Source organism: Fusarium flagelliforme (genome assembly GCF_020744385.1).
Source record: "Fusarium flagelliforme strain FIESC 12 MPI-CAGE-AA-0113 chromosome Unknown B0J16scaffold_5, whole genome shotgun sequence".
NCBI lineage: Eukaryota > Fungi > Ascomycota > Sordariomycetes > Hypocreales > Nectriaceae > Fusarium > Fusarium flagelliforme.
In genome coordinates, this window is record NW_025763507.1 from 333347 (window position 1) to 350289 (window position 16943).

A 16943-nucleotide genomic window follows, 5' to 3' on the forward strand; every position below is an offset into this window, starting at 1 on the left:
GACTCCGCGACAAGTTCTGGCACGCTATGCCTGTGAGTTATGCAGAGCGGCTTTTGACCGCATTCTTCCTCTCGCGTAAGAACCCCCTCGCCTTGCAGCTTCAGATTCTCCAAGACTGACCTTTCAACGTAGGGAACATTACAAGGATTTCCATAGCCCTACTGTCAACGGCAAACCGACATACTATTGTGGAAAATGTCCAGAATGTCCAAAGTATATCTTCACGCGTCACCACGAGTTTATACGACATCTCAGATCGAAGAGACATTTTGACGAGAACCACCTCTGCCGTTGTGGCTTGAAATTCCCACGACCAGAAAGGTTTAGAAAACACGTTCAGAATGGGGAATGCCAAGGTTTCAATGTATACACCTGCCTTTGCGGGCACTCAGTTCAATCATACACAGATGCGTTAGAATTGGTGTCTACTGGTGGACATATACACAAATGTGACGATCCGCGCCCAAGGGGACGTCCAAAGAATTCATCCACAGCAGCCAGCAACTAAGAAGAGGAAAAGACATGAGCAGACATGCTGAGCAGGGTTAGCGATAGCCCGTGATTGGCCCGCAATAGGGACATCACTCATGCATGTTAGAGTCGGTGTTACGATAGGTTTGTACAGGGTGTCGGCATTGGCTACATCACCAAACCAGCGTGTAATTTGTTGAATGATCACCTTCAGAAATTGGATCTAGCCGCTTCGCCTGCCAGCGGGTACAGCCTCCTGAATGGAGCGAGAGGTCGCGAAGACCCAGGCAAGCTACTCGCCAATGACTGAGCGACAACTATCTCAGGAGCCAGAGAGACCCAGGGCCAGGAGGTCCTGCTTGTTCGATTGAGTATATTTTGTGGTTATGGGGGACATGCAGTTGATTCTTTTTCGTTTTGCTTTTTGCACGAACCTTCCGTCAAGATCTCGCAGAGATCCAGTAAGGTTATTCTCTTTTTATGCGACTTTTTTATGCGAACCTTCCGTCAAGATCTCCTAGAGTTCCAGTAAGGTTATTCACGTTATTGTTTTTGTACAAACCTTCTGTCAAGGTCTCCTAGAGGTCCAGTAAGGTTACAAGAGGATATGGAAAAATATATTTACTCATCACCATTAAGTTCGAGCATTCTCAACCGTTCCTCGGCAACAGCTTTGTCCCTCACAATCTTCCACCAAGCTGGCGATTCAATGGTAACACACATCGTCCATTTCTCGAGATTTCTGATCTGCTTACCCAGCCTTTTCTTCTCCTGCATCACTCCTTGTTTCGCCACAAGCTTTTCTCTAGTCTGGCGGACATCGCGTAGTTTTAGCTGAAGCTTTTGCACCAATTCCTCTGCCTCAAGAATCAGACTTGGTAAGGCACCCAGTCCCCCTAACAGAACTATGTATTCCCCACATAAGTGGTAGTCATCTTGCGGCGTGGTATGGCCAGCTTTAAACCTGCGCGAAAATTGACTCATAACATGATGGAAATATTCTCTCGGGTTCTTTAATACCGGCTTGAATTTGTTGTTTGTTCGTCGCAAAAAGGCGATCTCCTGCTCTTTGACGGCGATGAATTCCAGTAACGCTTCTGCGTCATCAATCTCGACCTCTTTCTCTTTGGCTACCAGATACTCTTTCTGACGCATTTTTTCGTCGCCATGTAAGACACCCAATAACCTGAGGAAGTTAAGTTCATCTCCATCCACATTAACCGGCTGCATGGATTCAGTCTTGGGACCTTCCGGACTCTGGTAGTCCTGAAGCTGTTGATCTTCATCTTTAGACATCGCATCCTTTCTTTCTTGCTTGACTCGTCTTCGGCGAGATAGTTGTCGGAGTCGATCAGACTCTTGTTGGCGGGTTGTTTTCTGTCTAGGGCTCTTGCAGGCGCTCTCGGCGATCATCATATCCCCTGTTAACTTTTCCATTTCTTGCTTCTTGTCTTGTATGATCACTCCTGTGCGATAAATAACTACTCGGATGCCATTCCAAGTAGTGCTCAAAACAGTCCTGCATGAGAGTCGACGTATTGCACGAGCTCTGTTGGACTTGACCTGCGGAGATATGTTGTGAAAGTCATAGGATCTAGCTTCGTAGGTGATGTCCGAGTCGTCTTCATGGACTTTGTAAGTGACAGAGTAGATGTTTGCATGTTCAGTCGACCCGGTCTGCTTTCCAATCACCCAGTTGTTGTCTAAAACCGTCCCCTCGACAATCATAACATTTGATCGATCCAGGGTTTCAATACTCTCAGCCTCATCGTTGGTCAAATCGATTCGTTGGTCCATGGCGTAGGAAGTGTTATCTCAAGTTGTCTTCGCTTTCATTTCTGCCAAAGCTGGGAGATCTTGTAAGCTCATGACCCGTGTGCTGACTGATGGATATTGGACCAACCAGACTCATCCGCGTTGCATATGGCTTGAGGAGGGCACTTTTTCTCATCCAATGGTTCTGCTGACCCCGCATTTCGTTATACAAGGATCTCCAGCTTCATGGCTCTATCCTCTATCAATAAATACGGTAGATGTACAGAGTATTGTATATTAGTTAGATAGAGTACAATTAACCTTTGTTTATATTGGATTTTAGGCATTTAAGTTCATCGTCTCTAGCACTATATTATCCTTCTGCCCGATTCTTATCATACAGCCGCAGCCGCTTGCCAAGCAGACTCTGGAAAGTCAAGCTTGCTGCGATATGCTCGCAATAATACTAGGACCATGCTAAAAGATAAACCTGAGCCTCTGGTTCTTTAATTTTTGTTCTTAGCGGCCGTAGTACTGAACTTCAAAAGACACCAGAGGGTACATCCCGGTCCCTTCTCTATCAGAAACAAAGCGAGTTCCCAACTGCATTGGAATGACAAGATACACAGTTGCGGAGCATAACTCAGATCACATTGACGGCGTTTGCTGTACATTCACTTCTTATTCTAGCCGCACGCATACTGCAAGCTAGCGAGTTTTCGTTTATCACAAGTTTACTACGCCTTATGATCAGCACTAGCTCCATGTATATCGTCTATTTCTCTTGTTGCAGCTAGACTTTATGTGCTTGATCCTTCTATCGACAAGGATTTATTTTGCATCAGCCTTAATCTTAACCGAGACTACCCGACACAAAGACCATGGACGAGAGTTTCACGTTCCAATGGTGTTTAACGCGTCTGACGCGCTAGTAACCCCTGCGGGTCTAGACAACATTGGCACAGCGATTCTTACAGTTGGGCTTATTATTTCATTGCCATGTGCTTAGACATGCATTATTCATTCGCGCGAAGGAACAATATGGCACGATGTTTGCACTTTGCCATAGTGATGCATCAGAGGGGATTGTGTGATACAATGGGATTTCTTGCAGGAGCTTTTGCCTATTTGACTTGAGCGATATGGAGAATGGCATCAACAGAGATTTCGTTCCTATCATCCTATGCCAAGTCGGATAATTGTCGTTTAGATTAGATAGGCTGCTGGCACGAGGAGTGGTTTGCTGGGGACATGGTCATCTCCGAGCTGGGGAAGATGTGGTGATGTCATTCAAGGCCTATCTTATCTATCTTATCTACCGGCTGTTATCGGCGTTATCGACTCTATCGCTATCGGATAAGCTTATCACAGTCCAATCTTATCAGCTAGGTCTTGAGATTCGCAAGCTTCGTCGCAAAGCTACCCTACAAAGACATTTCATTCAGAGTAATTATTGATTCACAGCCACATACTTACGGTTAATTGACTACATACCGCCTTTTACTTGCATCCTAATTAACCTAAATGGTAAAACATTCTCACTACAATTGTCTAGATTGGGATGTTACTAAGACTCTTGCAGTCTGAAGGATTCACTCTTGTATTGTGGTGGTTGCAGAGATCAGTCCAGACATCACAATAAGCTTACCTACTGCACATGCGGTCAAGATCCCCCCAGCTCAGCCTCAGCCACACAGAAAAGAGGCTAAGCAAGACTCATGCGACGTTGCAGCAGTCAGCTCAATTGATTCAGACATGTTTATTATTAGATGCATCATTATCACGTACAAACACCCGACTTTCTTTTGGGAGCGGTCAGTCCGAATGCGCGAACAGCTAACTCGAAAGCACATAGTAGCATAACTTTGAGAGTCGCATTCAGGTCCAAGCTACTTCGTATGGTAACAACAGGGCCCAAGCTAAGGTAGCAGCAACATGGACAGGCCGCAAGAATGGGTTGGAGCGCGCGCAGGAACACGGGACAGTCCCCACCTTTCGGCTCCGGGCTAGCTTCTCTCGGCGTCCACGAAATGACGTCCAGGCCCGCTCTAGGTCTCCACGCCAAGACTTGTACTCCCGGAATGGCTTGGCTCGGCACTTTTTGTTGAGTCTGTGTTCCCTTCCATTTCTACTCTAGAAACAGCCGGGAAATGAGGATGAACATGGCGGTGTCAAGGCGACGGAACAACAAATTACCATCATGCATGTGGTGTTTTCATCACATACAGCAAGCTACGCCTCCATTTCGGTTCATCGGTTCATCGGTTCATCGGTTCATCGGACTCTTTACTGTCATAGTAGCTACACGAGGTTCACGCACAATGTCGTCACTTCCGTCAATTAAATCGGTTGATCCCGGTCTAAATTCACCCGCCAAGCTAAACACAGTCAAGAACCAAGTCTCTGTGAAATCATCGACTCTGGGAACTTTCTTGAAAAACAGAAACTCCCGCAGCCTTGCAGGAACATTCCAAAGCACCAGTGGGGCCGAATGGGGACGGGTAAGGCCACCAAGTGGCGCCGAGAACGAGGTCAGACAGGATCACCCACAGTCTAGCCCAGTTTATGCTAATTATAACCTGTGAATACGAGGCTAAGCATAATATTAAGACAACAACCCTTGTAATTAATGAACAGCACAAGTCGGATGATTCGGCAGGCATGTCAAGTCTAACCTGTCAAAGCAACATGCCATGTCATTGCTGATCCGCTCACCCCGCAAAAATCACGAGGTTGAATGATTTTCTCCGGACTACACGATGGATCAATCTTCGTATCGGTCTTATGAAGGCACAGCTAGTGGTGCACTAAGCCTCGTATCAACACAACAGCCTTGTCGGGCAAGCATTTGATCTCAGAGATAAAAGGCATTGACTCTCCCGGCATTTTCAATTCAATCCATCTATCTCATCTCATCTCATCAATCACTCTCATCTCAATCATCTCTCACAACAACCAACTTCTCTTTCCACCTCACCACCAAAACAAACCATCAAAATGAAGTTCTCCGCCATCGCCGCTCTCTCTGCCCTCACCGGCTCTGCTCTTGCCGCCAACAAGGCCGTTGTCATCAACGACTGCGACACCACCATCTACGTCCAGTCCGTTCCCTTCAACGGCGGTGCTCCCGGCCCCTTGACCACCCTCAAGCCCGGCCAGCGATTCTCTGAGGACCTCCGCGCCTCCGGCTCTACTGTCAAGATTGCCGACACCCGCACTCTCACCAAGCCTCTCTTCTTCGGCTACTCCTCCGACGCCAACAACGTCTACTACGAGCTCAACACTCAGTTCGGCAACCCCTTCGCCAACAAGCGCAACATCCTCAACCCTGGTGATGGCTGCAAGAAGTTCGACTGCAAGGCTGGTGACGCCAACTGCTACAGCACCCCCAGCAGCCCCAAGAACTACGGCTGCCCCAACCCTGTTACTCTCTACACCAAGGTCTGCGCCAAGTAAACGCGCCTACAAGAAGATGATACTGCTCCTCATGCATAGGAGTCACGACTTAATCGCTCTATAATCCTTCAGTATATATAATTATTAGACGCCCGCCTATCAGGTGGCTTGCTGTACATTGCAATACAAGCACATATTTAGCTCACGCTTCTGGTCTTTAAAACGTGACATGTGTAATCCTTCGTAAAACACTTTTTGGTCTTTAAATTAAAAATGATCTCAATAAGCTACGCAAAACAACTTCATGGCGGATAAAATACCTGACTGGCTCTTATTGAGCTATCATCCATGGTTGCTGGAGTGAGGGTAGTAGCAGCTGCTCCTTAGCTTACAAAGATTAAGATAAAGCTTGCGCTATTTATTCAATTCGGTAAACAGCAACCCCTAATGAAGCTTATAATGTTTGAAGCTTAGATGTCTTTGATATTTATGCTTATTTCGTACCCCGGCTCAGCATACTATTGTATTCTTGTCCAGTGCCATGATTTTGAAAGTGAAGAAATCAGCCATTAATAAATCTGATGAGTCTCTACATCTGTGCAAATTGGATCCAACTTAGAGCGTTCATCTAGAGCAATTAACCTCCGTTCATCTTTCAGTAGACTAGAACTTCCGCGCGCTTGAGATATCTCGAACTCAATGCTGTTGATATGAATACTTTTCAGGCATATTGCGTTTTGATGCTGTAGGCTCGCTTGGTAGGATATGTCATGTTAGATACCGTAGAAACTAATGAGGTTGGGAACGCCCTGTGAATACAATTTACTTACACTATAGCCTCCAATCGGGCTACAAGAGAATAAAGATCCGACAAGAGCAATAAAAAAGCCCTTTTACACGAAAGAACGTATCCACAGGGCGTTCACAATCTTATGAGTTTCTACGGTAGTGACGATATACTGCCTGTTGGTAATGCTCTGGTCTCTTTCAATATCAGGCATAGAACGAGAAGACAACAGCGGAAGAACTTGGACTAAAGCCCGGACTCTCAGATTGGAGAAACATACTGCCAACGCAGGAACTATTGCATAAGAGGTTACAGGTGCGGGCTTAGCAGGACGAAATCTCACAGAAACCATGCCCACGGGCTACCTACCATAATAAAGCAAGTCGTCGGAAGCCGGTCTTAGCCTAATATGATTGCGAAACTCGCATCGAAGATATCGCGCATCATAGACGAATGTCCATACATGGCTTGACTGCATCCTATTCGGGAGGAGAGTCGTCGGTAAGGTGGATTCTGTTCGGGGTCTGCTAGCGACACATCTGGTGATAAAATGCCCGGCAATGCGTACTCAATAAAACAACCCTTTTGCAAGGCGGATTCAGCAGTATGTCTGCAATGATGTTAAAGGACTATGGGAGTTTCATCGCCTTCAAAACACAAGAAGCCATTTATCAGCTGCCTTCTTACTTCATGTCGTCCATCTTACGCATTGGGCGACGTGGCAGATTCTACGTGAACGGCGGGAAGTGGCTCGCTTCCATTGCTCCTAGTTCTCACCTTGAGCCTGGCCGTCCGATCCGCCTCACCGCGTGTACTTGCGCTGCCGGAAGTTGTACCCAATAGACGGGAGATATGATATGAGTAGTATGAGGGATCTTGCATGAGGCCAACTAAGTTGTACCGTCGGTAGTAAGGTTCAAACTATTTAGCTGGATGATGGCCTCAAAATGCATCTCTATGTTGGTCGCTTCGCAGAGATCAATGAGTGGGCGAATCACGCCCCGAAAAAGACTCACCGACGGTAAGTTATCTCAAGCTATCAATCAATTGATAGCATGTGCCTCATTTGCCTAATTACGTTAGTCACTAGTCGGTGCAGCGAATAGTCTAGAACACCTTAAAAAAGGCGAAGCCGAAAATAATACGACATGACTCGGGAAGGGTTTAGCATTTGTATGCATGTCGACCTTTTTGTTTTGAAGGGCTCGGGAAATTGTCTCACATGACCCTGTCCCGGAGGTCGAGTCCTTATCACTTTCCCATCTCAACACGATCCGTATAGGGCTGTGAGAGCGATGAAGTTGTTCCCGGTGGCTAGCGAACGAGTAAGTGGTTGGTATGGTGATCTAACGGTTTTGTTAATTGGCATTCTGCCATTGAAGTGGCCGGTATGCCATTTTTAAACCGGCATTGGACCGTCATTATTACCCCACACTTCACGGTGATGCGGCTCGTAGAATTCCGGCCCGGACATGTAACAAGTGACAGCCAAGAATTAGCCTCTAGCGGGGTAAAGAGTTCTGTAGAAGTCCAAGCGAGCCGTCTCTGCGTTCTTCGAGAACAAGACCAGAAGATATCAGAATGCCACGTCGATGATCTAGAAAAAGTCCAAATGCCGTGTCAATGATCACGCTGACACCCATTCCGCCCTTGCTCGACAATTGACAGGATGATGGTTGGTGATAGATAACAATTAACCCCGCTCGCAAGCGGCTGGGATTTACCGCATGCCGATCAAGGTTGCGTCACGATACCGGGGCACCGAACATCGGGGCACGGACTCGAAAGTCCGGTATCTCGAGCAAGCGAAATGTGGAGATAAAGAACATCAGGATGCGGGGAAAGATAATCCTGGCCTAGAGCATGATAGGAAATAGTAATACAACTACCGCGGATGGGTTACTACCAGGTGATGCGTCAGAACAGTCTAGGATATGCATCACTTATCGATGTGACCCGGGGTTGACGGCATGGAACCGTTCGAGAACGGAACAAACTCCATGGTCCACTTGGCGTCCCCGTCCAATCTTGTCTTGTCATGTTTATTTTGTCGCCGGAAACTAGAGTACGATTCCTTATCACCCGATCACATGACCGGTTGCTTAGCGGTAATCCGCCTATCTTTGGCTCTTCGTGGCGTTTACCATGAGGACAATCGTCAGCTGGTCAAGTGCAATGACACGCGTATGAATATATAGATATGCTTTTCCATCCCCGCTAGAAAAATAAAGTCTCAGTCCAACTTATCACCAAGAAGTTATCTCTCGCACACACCGCAAACATGCTGACACTTGGTGCTCTCGTGCTCTTCGCCATAGCGACTGCCATCGCTCTCATCGCAAAAAAGGCCCTCTCTAAACCCCAAAAGGAAAGCCTTATCTCAAGAGCCATCCCCGCCGCGGCACCCCTCACACAACCTCTCCCGTCAACATGGTACAAGTCTGACGACATCTATGAACTTGAACGACGAGCCATCTTCTCCAAGAAATGGATTCTGCTTACTCACAAGATGCGCTTCGAGCAAACTGGCTCTTGGATTCGCTACGCTGAAGCTGGTTTTGATTTCTTCCTCATCCGCAACGCTGAGGGTGCTATCCGCGGTTTCCACAACATCTGCCGTCACCGAGCTTTCCCTGTCGTTGTCAAGGACAATGGCCAGAACAACGTCTTGTCTTGCAAGTACCACGGCTGGTCCTACGGTATGAACGGACAGCTTGCCAAGGCTCCTCTGTACCAAGATCTTCCTGGCTTTGACCGATCCAAGAACGGTCTTTTCCCTCTTCACGTTCACGTTGATGACAAGGGCTTTGTCTGGATCAACATGGATGCTAAGACTCAGCCTGAAATCGCCTGGAATGAGAACACTGCTCGCTACGGCTCTTTCAACCTTGAGGATTACAAGTTCGACCATGTCAAGCAGGATACTAGCAGCTTCAACTGGAAGACTCTTGCCGACAAGACCAACGCCAACAGCAACGGTGCTACTGAGGTTCAGGAGAAGGGCACCAACCTCGTCAGCGACTTTTACTTCCCCAACGCCGCCATGACTATCTCGTGAGTATTCATCTCAAACCGAACCTACAAACATATACTAACCATCACAGCCCCCACTTCTTCTTCCTCTTGAGATGCGTCCCCACATCCGCCACCAAGTCTCAACTCCAATACGAAGTCTACCGCCACAAGAACGCCAGCAACGAAGACTTCACCAAGGTCGAAGAGATCCTCCAGCAAATCGCCAGCGAACACGAGGCCCCCGCCGAGAAGAACCTCCGCGCCGGTGTCCTCGTCGACCAAACCCCTCTCCAGTTCCAGAACCAAGTGTACCAACTAGTCGAGCACCACCGCAAGCTGGAGGGAGTCGCTGGCCGAGAAATCCGACCTGCTCAACAAATCCTCGACAAGTCAGCCACCAAGACCGAGCAAGACGAGAGTCTCTTTTCTTCCTGCTCTGGTCTCTCTTGTGATAAGATTGGAAAAGACCTTTCATGGTAAATTCGGAAGTTTGTAAAATAGAAAGTCAAAGGCGTATTGAAAGCATGTTGGTCTAGCATACTGGGGTTACAGACGGCATAGAAGTGTTTTGGATTTTAATGGGGAGCGTCTGCTGGATGAGAACCCGATTTTAATAGTATACTATTGGCAGCAATTTACGATGTTTATGAGTATTTGCATCTGTTCTATGCCTGACGACCTTAACCAGTGCTTCTATCGATTGAATGATTGAATCTGTGAGCATATGCAGCGAGAGCATAGGCCAAGACTGGTTCAATCGTGGAATTATGTGTTGTGGTATCTCATTTCAGTTCCGTCCCAACTTCCTAGACTATCAATAATCATTATCCGAACCCGGTCCACCCAAGCCAGCTTCAATCCTTGTTCTTCTTAAACGACCACGACTTCGATTTTAAACTCGAGAAAAATCCCTTCTTCTTCTCGTCCTCATGCCTCTCCATCTCCCTCTCGGTATCAAGCTGATTCGTATTCTGATCCATCACATTCTGCGCAAAATTGACCGTGTTCGGCTTCTCCTGCCCTCCTGCCTCTAGCTCTTGCTGCTGCTGCTGTTGAGCTTCTTCGTCGCCCTCGAATAAGTCCATGATCTTTCCTTTACCAAAGATTCGGTCGTAGACGGCTGCTGTCGTGCCGAATTCTTTGTGGCCGCCGACTTTGATGGCGTCGAGGAGTTGGAGTACGTATGTTTGGCAGTTGTTTGTGATGAGGTTGTATGTTGGTTGTCTTTCTCTGATGCTTTGGATGACGGATTCGCCTTGAAAAAGAATTAGTATGGGAGAAGACAGGGAGTGAATGAGATGCTTACCAGCTCTTCTCAATGCATCGTCGTTGAATCGTGTCTGGCCAACTTCAAATGTGCGCCACTCGTCTCGATCAACCTTTGCATTCGTATAAATAACATCGAAATTCTCATCCTAGAACCATCAGTATCTGCCCTCTCAAGTCACTCAAAATGAAACTCACCATCCAGAGTTGATGAGCATAGTCGCCAACAAGAACAGCCCAATGTTGCGTCGGATCCGGATACTTATTAATCTTCTCTGTAATCATTTTCCCCAACCCAGTCTCTTCCGCAAACCATTTCCCCGCGAACCCACCAACAGGATGCCATCCAACTTCGACCGGTCTCGACGGTCCATTGACGATAGGCTCCGTGACAGGGACAATGTTGGGCTGACCACCCAGACCCACAGCGTGCTTGAGAGCTAATTCACCTTTGTTCAAGCTCTTTTTCCTGCCGATTCGTCAGTAAATGATCCGCGAAGGATGCGTAATGTCAAGGTTAAAGAATGATGACGTTATGCAGAAATAGCGCATACATGAATTCTCCCACCTTATCCCTCTTCCGTTCCCTTTCTTCCTCTGAATCACCCATAACGCCTGAAAGAGAGTAATAGAGAGTGTTGGGCTCTGGTAGAGTTGACAGTTTAATTGTTAAGAGAAGAAAATGCGCCGAGGTTTTGGTTCTAGTGAGGCCTCGCACTGTCAGCTCAGCTGATTCACGTGAGGTGAGGCTGCGCAAACACTTGGCGCTTGACTTTTATCGGCAGTCACTTTCCGGCTAAACCAATCAAGGCCAAGATTTAGTGTCACAACGATCAAGATCGATGAAAAATTGTTATTTATATGGGTCATATACGATTCGGCCTATAACTTGGTTTGCACTCACTCCATAGGAAATTAATAAATATCATGAGTTGCTGAAAGATCATCCAGCCCAACTCAGAAAGTGGATATCCCATTGACAACAGCAATCATCGCAGCAATCATCATCACGACCTCGGTCATAATAAGCTCCTCGATACCCATTTGCCGCACCATTGTTATATGCCTGTATTCGAGCTGCGTATTGCATCTGTGGGTTTGGTCGGTAGAAACCTGCACGATAGCCTCTGGGGTGATACGCTGCCTGAGGTCGTCTGTTAGACAGAACCATCAGCAAGAACAGTCAGGGCCGGAGACAGAACGTTGGGAAATCTTACCGAGGTGCATTTGTGTAATAAGGCATGGTATCTGGTTGAATATCTCAGAGTGATTGAATCCAGTGTCAACAATACGCGAGATGCTTGCGTAATGAACAGGTTAGAAGGAGGAGGAGTCTTGGCAGAACGATGGACAGTGAGCGCTATAAGTATCTGATGGATGAAAAGAAGGGTGGGTTGCTTATGCACTTTCTGTGTAGAGGTGGTCAACGTGGCTCGAGTGATAAGGCACTGGTGCACACGACCATGAACCATCCGTTACTTTGTGGTTGTCAACTGAGGTTGAGTGAGTGTTAAGAATCAGGCTGTAGACTTCGCAAAATCACAGAAGCTGCTATCACAGGCAATATAGTTACCAAGTCAATGATCCTAACAAAAGACGATATTCAGACATGCTGTTCAGGAAGAAATCGAGACTGTACTCATTAAAACACTTAAAGAAGAACGAAAGCCATTACAACAGAACTGAAAGCCCAATACCCAACATGTGACTGACTGGCAGAGTTGTCCTGTTCGGATGTACCACTAGATGTCGAAGTCGCCTCTCCCTCATTCGACGTTGCAGTTGCAGTCCCAGTCGTCGCTGTGCTAGTACCAGTGCTGCTAGGCTTTCCGCCGTCTTCAATGACAGAATCAAGACTAATATTGTTAGCAAGTCCTTTGCTCTGTTTTGAGGAAAGACATACATGTGGATGAGACCGTTGTTGGTAAGAACATTGGCTTCAATGACTTTGGCATTGTTAAAGAAGATATCTTCACCTTGGATGCTAACACGGACTTTGGTATTGTTTAGTGTCCCGATGACTTGGCCGTCACGAAGATAGTTGGAGTATGTGACTTCATCCAGAGTATGAGCCCTGTTGAGCCACGTTAGCATATGGGTTGCGGTAGGGTTATTGACGTACAATATTGCTCCTCCCAGGTCCTGCTTTGAGAGTTTAATATCAGGATTTCCTGCGTTCTTAAAAGCTTCAGTCGATGGTGCTAAACAAGTAACGTTCTTGGAATGATCAAGAGCCTTCCAAAGTTGTGCTTTGATCAAAGCGGCGTCTAGGGCGTCAAGTCTCGGATCTTTGATAGTGTGAACGGTGTTGGAACAAGATCTAGGCGGGGATAGAACCCTGAGTGTGGCAATTAGTATCGAGAGATAAGATTGGACACGGTAATTACTTACTTATCAACAACCTGGAATGAATTGACATCTTTAGCCCCCCAAGATCCATCCACGGCAGTCATCTTGATATCTTGCGCCAAACCCGCTCGTATCATCACATTCGGTCCACCCATATCATCCTTCTGCTGTCGCTTATCCTTCCCATCTTGTTTCAAAGCAAAAATGACTTGACCACTAGCTTCCTTGCCAAACTGACTCTGGATCTGAGGACCAGCACTCCTGTTATTGAACAGCGCGTCTTGCAAGAGAGTAGGAATCGACAAGCCTCGGTCGCCTTCAAAATCGGAAGCAGTCAACGAAGCAGACAGTATATGATATGAGAAGAAAATTTGAAGTTCTGTCTGGTTGAGCTCTGTTACATCGTTGATTTTGGATTCTTTGAGATAGCTCTCGATGGCTTCGTTGGTGGGAACTAGAACGGTGATGTTGCTGTCTCTGTTGTCTAGAGATGTTATGAGAGCCTGAGGGGCGGCAGTGAGTAGGGATCGGAATAAAGAGAGGGATGAGTAGTTGGCGATTGCCCCAGCCAACTCTTCTGGGACAGTTTGGGCAATGGCTGCCGATGCAAAGGCCAGGGTCACTGCAGCCCCGATAAAAGTAAGACTTCGCATTATGACTGTGTTTGTTTCACGATATGCAAGAAATATGGTACAGCGACATCAAGTTTCAAGTCGGGGTGAGCAGGGATGATGCCATGTTATAGTAATGGAGATTTAAGGCTGAGCATCCATCCCTTCAGAACTGGCGCAGCCGAGATCCCAAAAGACCAGAGCCTGCTTCTCAATTGACAAATGATAAGAAGATATTCAAGCCACAGCTGCAAGACAAAGGCGGGGAAGGTACCAGCAAAACATTCTTGAACAGTAAGACAAGACACGAATGTGGTGGGTATCGACGCCGAGCTGAAAAGTAGTCAACAGCCATCATTGCCCATAAAAATGCGCTTAAGAAGCAACGGTGCTACACTACGCCTAAGTCTGGAGAAGAACGATGTGGCGTCGTCCGTTGATGTGCTAAACACTGTGGCGCCTTCTCCACGATCTGAAGCATTGAAGGGCTGAGCTAAGTGGCGCAGAATTAAGACGCCATTGTACGAGCAGCTCCGCATTGGGTCGGAATGGATTTTGGTACTGAAGGATGTCTGTACCACGTGAGCTATCACTGAGTTTGGGTGAAATGTGTAAGATCAATTGAGACAAATCTGGACCAAACCTTAGAACAATCCAGACTGCGCTGAGCTCCATTAGAGGGAAAAGGTTTGCAACCCGGTCCTTGGACCAGCCCAGTACCTGACAGTGCTGACCTGGACTAAGAATGGGATAAGGCGTTCCCCGCAAAAGATTGGTTGCGACGATTACTATTGGACAATTCTCTAGACAAGCTACGGTGCTTGCCGAGCAGTCTTATCAAGGAGGTAATTAAGTATGGATGGCAAGGCCCAATAAAGCGCTTACATGATCCCGGTACTGGAACATCACTTATTGCGAGATGCTTTGTGGTATGGAATGATAGCACACAAGGAGAAGGGTCTTTCTGTCATTAAAGGAAAGCATGGGGAACCCAGGTAACTTTATACCAGGGGCAGACAATATTACCAGGGAGCAAAAGTGTGTTTTCAGCCCTCTACCCGAGAGCGCTAAATTTCAGCTCAACAGGATAGGAGAAGACAACCAGCTCTTCTGAAAGACGGAAGTGCGGCAATAGATGCCTTAATATAATCACAACTACTCCAAGAACAGTTATACTTAGCGGACGATTCAATTGATCTGCAAAGAAAATGTACAAATCGGTAAGAAACGACGGATATTACTCTTGGGACGAACCCCGTAGGCGAAGAAACAAACCCACTTCGGTTCTAACCGATTTCGCACTACCATTCAGGGGATTGTCAGTGCAGACGGTGACCAAGTCTTCAGCTTTGTCTTTTTGGGGTTAGTGACCTCTGTCAATACAGTCTGAGCACCTCGTAAATCGACATTTCATTTCATCTCAGCTCTTCTAGCCGAATGTCTAGAACCAACAGTTGTTTATCCAAGCTATGACGTCCAACTCCAGTTTCAGGTTTATTAGCACTCAACGTCTGATCCCACCACAGCTTGACGCTAGGACCGTCAATAGTTTGTGTTAGTCACGATTGTTTAACCCAATATTGAGTAGCTGAAAAGAATAATCAGCCCATTTTATGGATGTTTCTAAATTGAACACCTGAAAGTGGAGCGTTATTTCCGTCTGGCAATTAAACCACTGTAGAATATCGTGCTTGGCAGCGGTAAGACGAGTCAGCCACCAACTGCAACGACAGAAGCAACTCGTATCTTGTCGTCTCATATATAATGATCTACTGATCTGCATTGAATCAATCTTCAGCACACACTCATTCAGTCATTCTTTTACCCACATTCGTTCTTTACCAACTATGCAGTCGATCATTACCTTTGCAGGCTTGGCCTTTGCCAACCTTGCCGTTGCTGGCCCTTGCAAGCCCATCAAGCAGAGCACTGTCTCTTCTGATCTTGTTTCCACCACTTCGGCTGACGTTACCGTTGTGACCGTTGTTCCCGTCCCTGTCGAGTCTACCTCTGAGGCTGAGACTAGCACTTTTGCTGAGACCTCTACTTTCGCTACTGTTGTCATTCAGGAGACTAGCAGTGCTGCCATCGAGACCTCTGCTGAGACTACTGCTGAGGCTGATGCTACTACTACCGCTGAGGTCGAGGCTGGTGTGACCACCACCACTGCCGAGGCTGAGGCTTCCACCTCTTCCGTCGAGCTCGAGTCTTCCGCTACCACCAGCTACGCTCCCCTTCCCACCGCCGACCAGTCCTGCGAGAACGGCGGTCTCGACTACGCCATCTACAAGCACACCTTCTACAACTCCGACGCTCCCCACTTCTCCTCCTTCGATGCCACCTACTTCCACGATGCCACTCCCGAGTACGAGGGCATCACCGAGCGCATCGGTATCCAGCCCGGCACAGACTGGACCAAGCCCTTCACCATCTACGAGGGCAGCCCCGAGCAGATGTGGCAGTACAAGGCCGTCAACCACCGCGGTTTCCTCTTCGCTCCCGAGACCGGTACTTACAAGGTCACCGTCCCCAACTCTGATGAAATCACCCTCGTTTGGTTCGGTAACAAGGCTATCTCTGGCTGGACTCGTGCCAACGCCGATCTTGAGCAGGATTACCCTGGTGGCACTTCCCAATCTTTCGAGGTTGACCTTGAGGAGGGTACTTACACTCCTTTCCGTCTTCTCTGGGCTAACGCTCAGGGTGAGCTGAACTTTATCGCTGAGGTCCAGGCTCCTGGTGGTCAGGTCATTGTTAACGGTGATGGTGCTGATAACGCTTACCTCGTCCGTTATGCTTGTGACGGTACCACTCCCGAGTTCCCTGGCAACTAAGTCAAAACTGAATGTAGCATGTTGCTAGGTTTATAGTATATACTATTCATCTTTTAAGCTAAATATTTCAATACTATAATATATCTACTGCAATCAGTAGTATCGCACAATCTATGTTGCATTCGCACGCTTACTTTGTGTGAACGTCATGCCGTTATCTTCCAAGAAGATCCCCCATGCTTGCATAGATAAATAACACACTTTCTCAATATTCAACACATTAAGCTAGTATTACAAGTGAGGAGTAACCTTGCCGAGCTGGACAAAGCACGTGGAAATAGCAAGACGTCGAGCGATAAGGTAACCCCAATCGGCATCCTGTGCATATCAATTGGTGCATGCATTCCACACCATTCCCAAGCTGGACCATCGGCGTGACTTGGAGTAGTATCCACCCACCACTGCAACATTGATGAACTTCCTATCTGGATCAAAGCCAGTATATTTCAACTCCAATAT

The 16943-nt window shown here is 47.2% G+C and overlaps 6 protein-coding genes across 6 annotated transcripts; 3 read left to right on the forward strand and 3 right to left on the reverse strand.

The window, feature by feature from the left end:
- Nucleotides 1-697: 697 nt before the first annotated feature.
- Nucleotides 698-2328, reverse strand: B0J16DRAFT_147898 (uncharacterized protein). The gene has a single exon (XM_046121998.1). The coding sequence runs from the start codon at nucleotides 2266-2268 to the stop codon at nucleotides 1093-1095; it is 1176 nt and encodes a 391-aa protein (XP_045980804.1). The 5' UTR covers nucleotides 2269-2328; the 3' UTR covers nucleotides 698-1092.
- A 2512-nt stretch (nucleotides 2329-4840) lies between these two features.
- Nucleotides 4841-5940, forward strand: B0J16DRAFT_343594 (alkaline foam protein B precursor). The gene has a single exon (XM_046128069.1). It carries the CDS (start codon nucleotides 5224-5226, stop codon nucleotides 5680-5682), a length of 459 nt encoding a protein of 152 aa, XP_045980805.1. The 5' UTR covers nucleotides 4841-5223; the 3' UTR covers nucleotides 5683-5940.
- Nucleotides 5941-8582: 2642 nt separating this feature from the next.
- B0J16DRAFT_147920 (Rieske [2Fe-2S] iron-sulfur domain-containing protein) lies at nucleotides 8583-10091 on the forward strand. The gene is made up of 2 exons (XM_046121999.1): nucleotides 8583-9463; nucleotides 9514-10091. The coding sequence occupies exons 1-2, from the start codon at nucleotides 8691-8693 to the stop codon at nucleotides 9902-9904; spliced, it is 1164 nt and encodes a 387-aa protein (XP_045980806.1). The 5' UTR covers nucleotides 8583-8690; the 3' UTR covers nucleotides 9905-10091.
- On the reverse strand, nucleotides 10077-11422 carry B0J16DRAFT_343597 (uncharacterized protein). The gene is made up of 4 exons (XM_046128070.1): nucleotides 11245-11422; nucleotides 10889-11159; nucleotides 10731-10839; nucleotides 10077-10679 (listed from the first exon to the last, which is right to left on the reverse strand). Exons 1-4 carry the CDS (start codon nucleotides 11298-11300, stop codon nucleotides 10279-10281), a joined length of 837 nt encoding a protein of 278 aa, XP_045980807.1. The 5' UTR covers nucleotides 11301-11422; the 3' UTR covers nucleotides 10077-10278.
- Nucleotides 11423-12285: 863 nt separating this feature from the next.
- On the reverse strand, nucleotides 12286-13893 carry B0J16DRAFT_147959 (FAS1 domain-containing protein). Its single transcript, XM_046122000.1, has 3 exons — nucleotides 13082-13893; nucleotides 12594-13028; nucleotides 12286-12546 (listed from the first exon to the last, which is right to left on the reverse strand). The coding sequence occupies exons 1-3, from the start codon at nucleotides 13690-13692 to the stop codon at nucleotides 12342-12344; spliced, it is 1251 nt and encodes a 416-aa protein (XP_045980808.1). The 5' UTR covers nucleotides 13693-13893; the 3' UTR covers nucleotides 12286-12341.
- A 1470-nt stretch (nucleotides 13894-15363) lies between these two features.
- On the forward strand, nucleotides 15364-16709 carry B0J16DRAFT_343602 (GLEYA domain-containing protein). The gene has a single exon (XM_046128071.1). It carries the CDS (start codon nucleotides 15498-15500, stop codon nucleotides 16482-16484), a length of 987 nt encoding a protein of 328 aa, XP_045980809.1. The 5' UTR covers nucleotides 15364-15497; the 3' UTR covers nucleotides 16485-16709.
- Nucleotides 16710-16943: the final 234 nt, after the last annotated feature.

Excerpts from the sequence above, each read along its gene's own strand:
- B0J16DRAFT_343594 (XM_046128069.1), top strand. The coding sequence starts at position 5,224 with ATGAAGTTCTCCGCCATCGCCGCTCTCTCTGCCCTCACCGGCTCTGCT.
- B0J16DRAFT_343602 (XM_046128071.1), top strand. The coding sequence starts at position 15,498 with ATGCAGTCGATCATTACCTTTGCAGGCTTGGCCTTTGCCAACCTTGCC.
- B0J16DRAFT_343597 (XM_046128070.1), bottom strand. The coding sequence starts at position 11,300 with ATGGGTGATTCAGAGGAAGAAAGGGAACGGAAGAGGGATAAGGTGGGA. Across the intron at positions 10,840-10,888 it reads ATGCTCATCAACTCTGGATG|GATGAGAATTTCGATGTTAT; the intron begins GTGAGTTTCATT and ends TGATGGTTCTAG. Across the intron at positions 10,680-10,730 it reads CGATGCATTGAGAAGAGCTG|GCGAATCCGTCATCCAAAGC; the intron begins GTAAGCATCTCA and ends TTCTTTTTCAAG.
- B0J16DRAFT_147898 (XM_046121998.1), bottom strand. The coding sequence starts at position 2,268 with ATGGACCAACGAATCGATTTGACCAACGATGAGGCTGAGAGTATTGAA.
- B0J16DRAFT_147959 (XM_046122000.1), bottom strand. The coding sequence starts at position 13,692 with ATGCGAAGTCTTACTTTTATCGGGGCTGCAGTGACCCTGGCCTTTGCA. Across the intron at positions 13,029-13,081 it reads TCATTCCAGGTTGTTGATAA|GGTTCTATCCCCGCCTAGAT; the intron begins GTAAGTAATTAC and ends TGCCACACTCAG. Across the intron at positions 12,547-12,593 it reads AACAACGGTCTCATCCACAT|TCTTGATTCTGTCATTGAAG; the intron begins GTATGTCTTTCC and ends TAACAATATTAG.
- B0J16DRAFT_147920 (XM_046121999.1), top strand. The coding sequence starts at position 8,691 with ATGCTGACACTTGGTGCTCTCGTGCTCTTCGCCATAGCGACTGCCATC. Across the intron at positions 9,464-9,513 it reads AACGCCGCCATGACTATCTC|CCCCCACTTCTTCTTCCTCT; the intron begins GTGAGTATTCAT and ends TAACCATCACAG.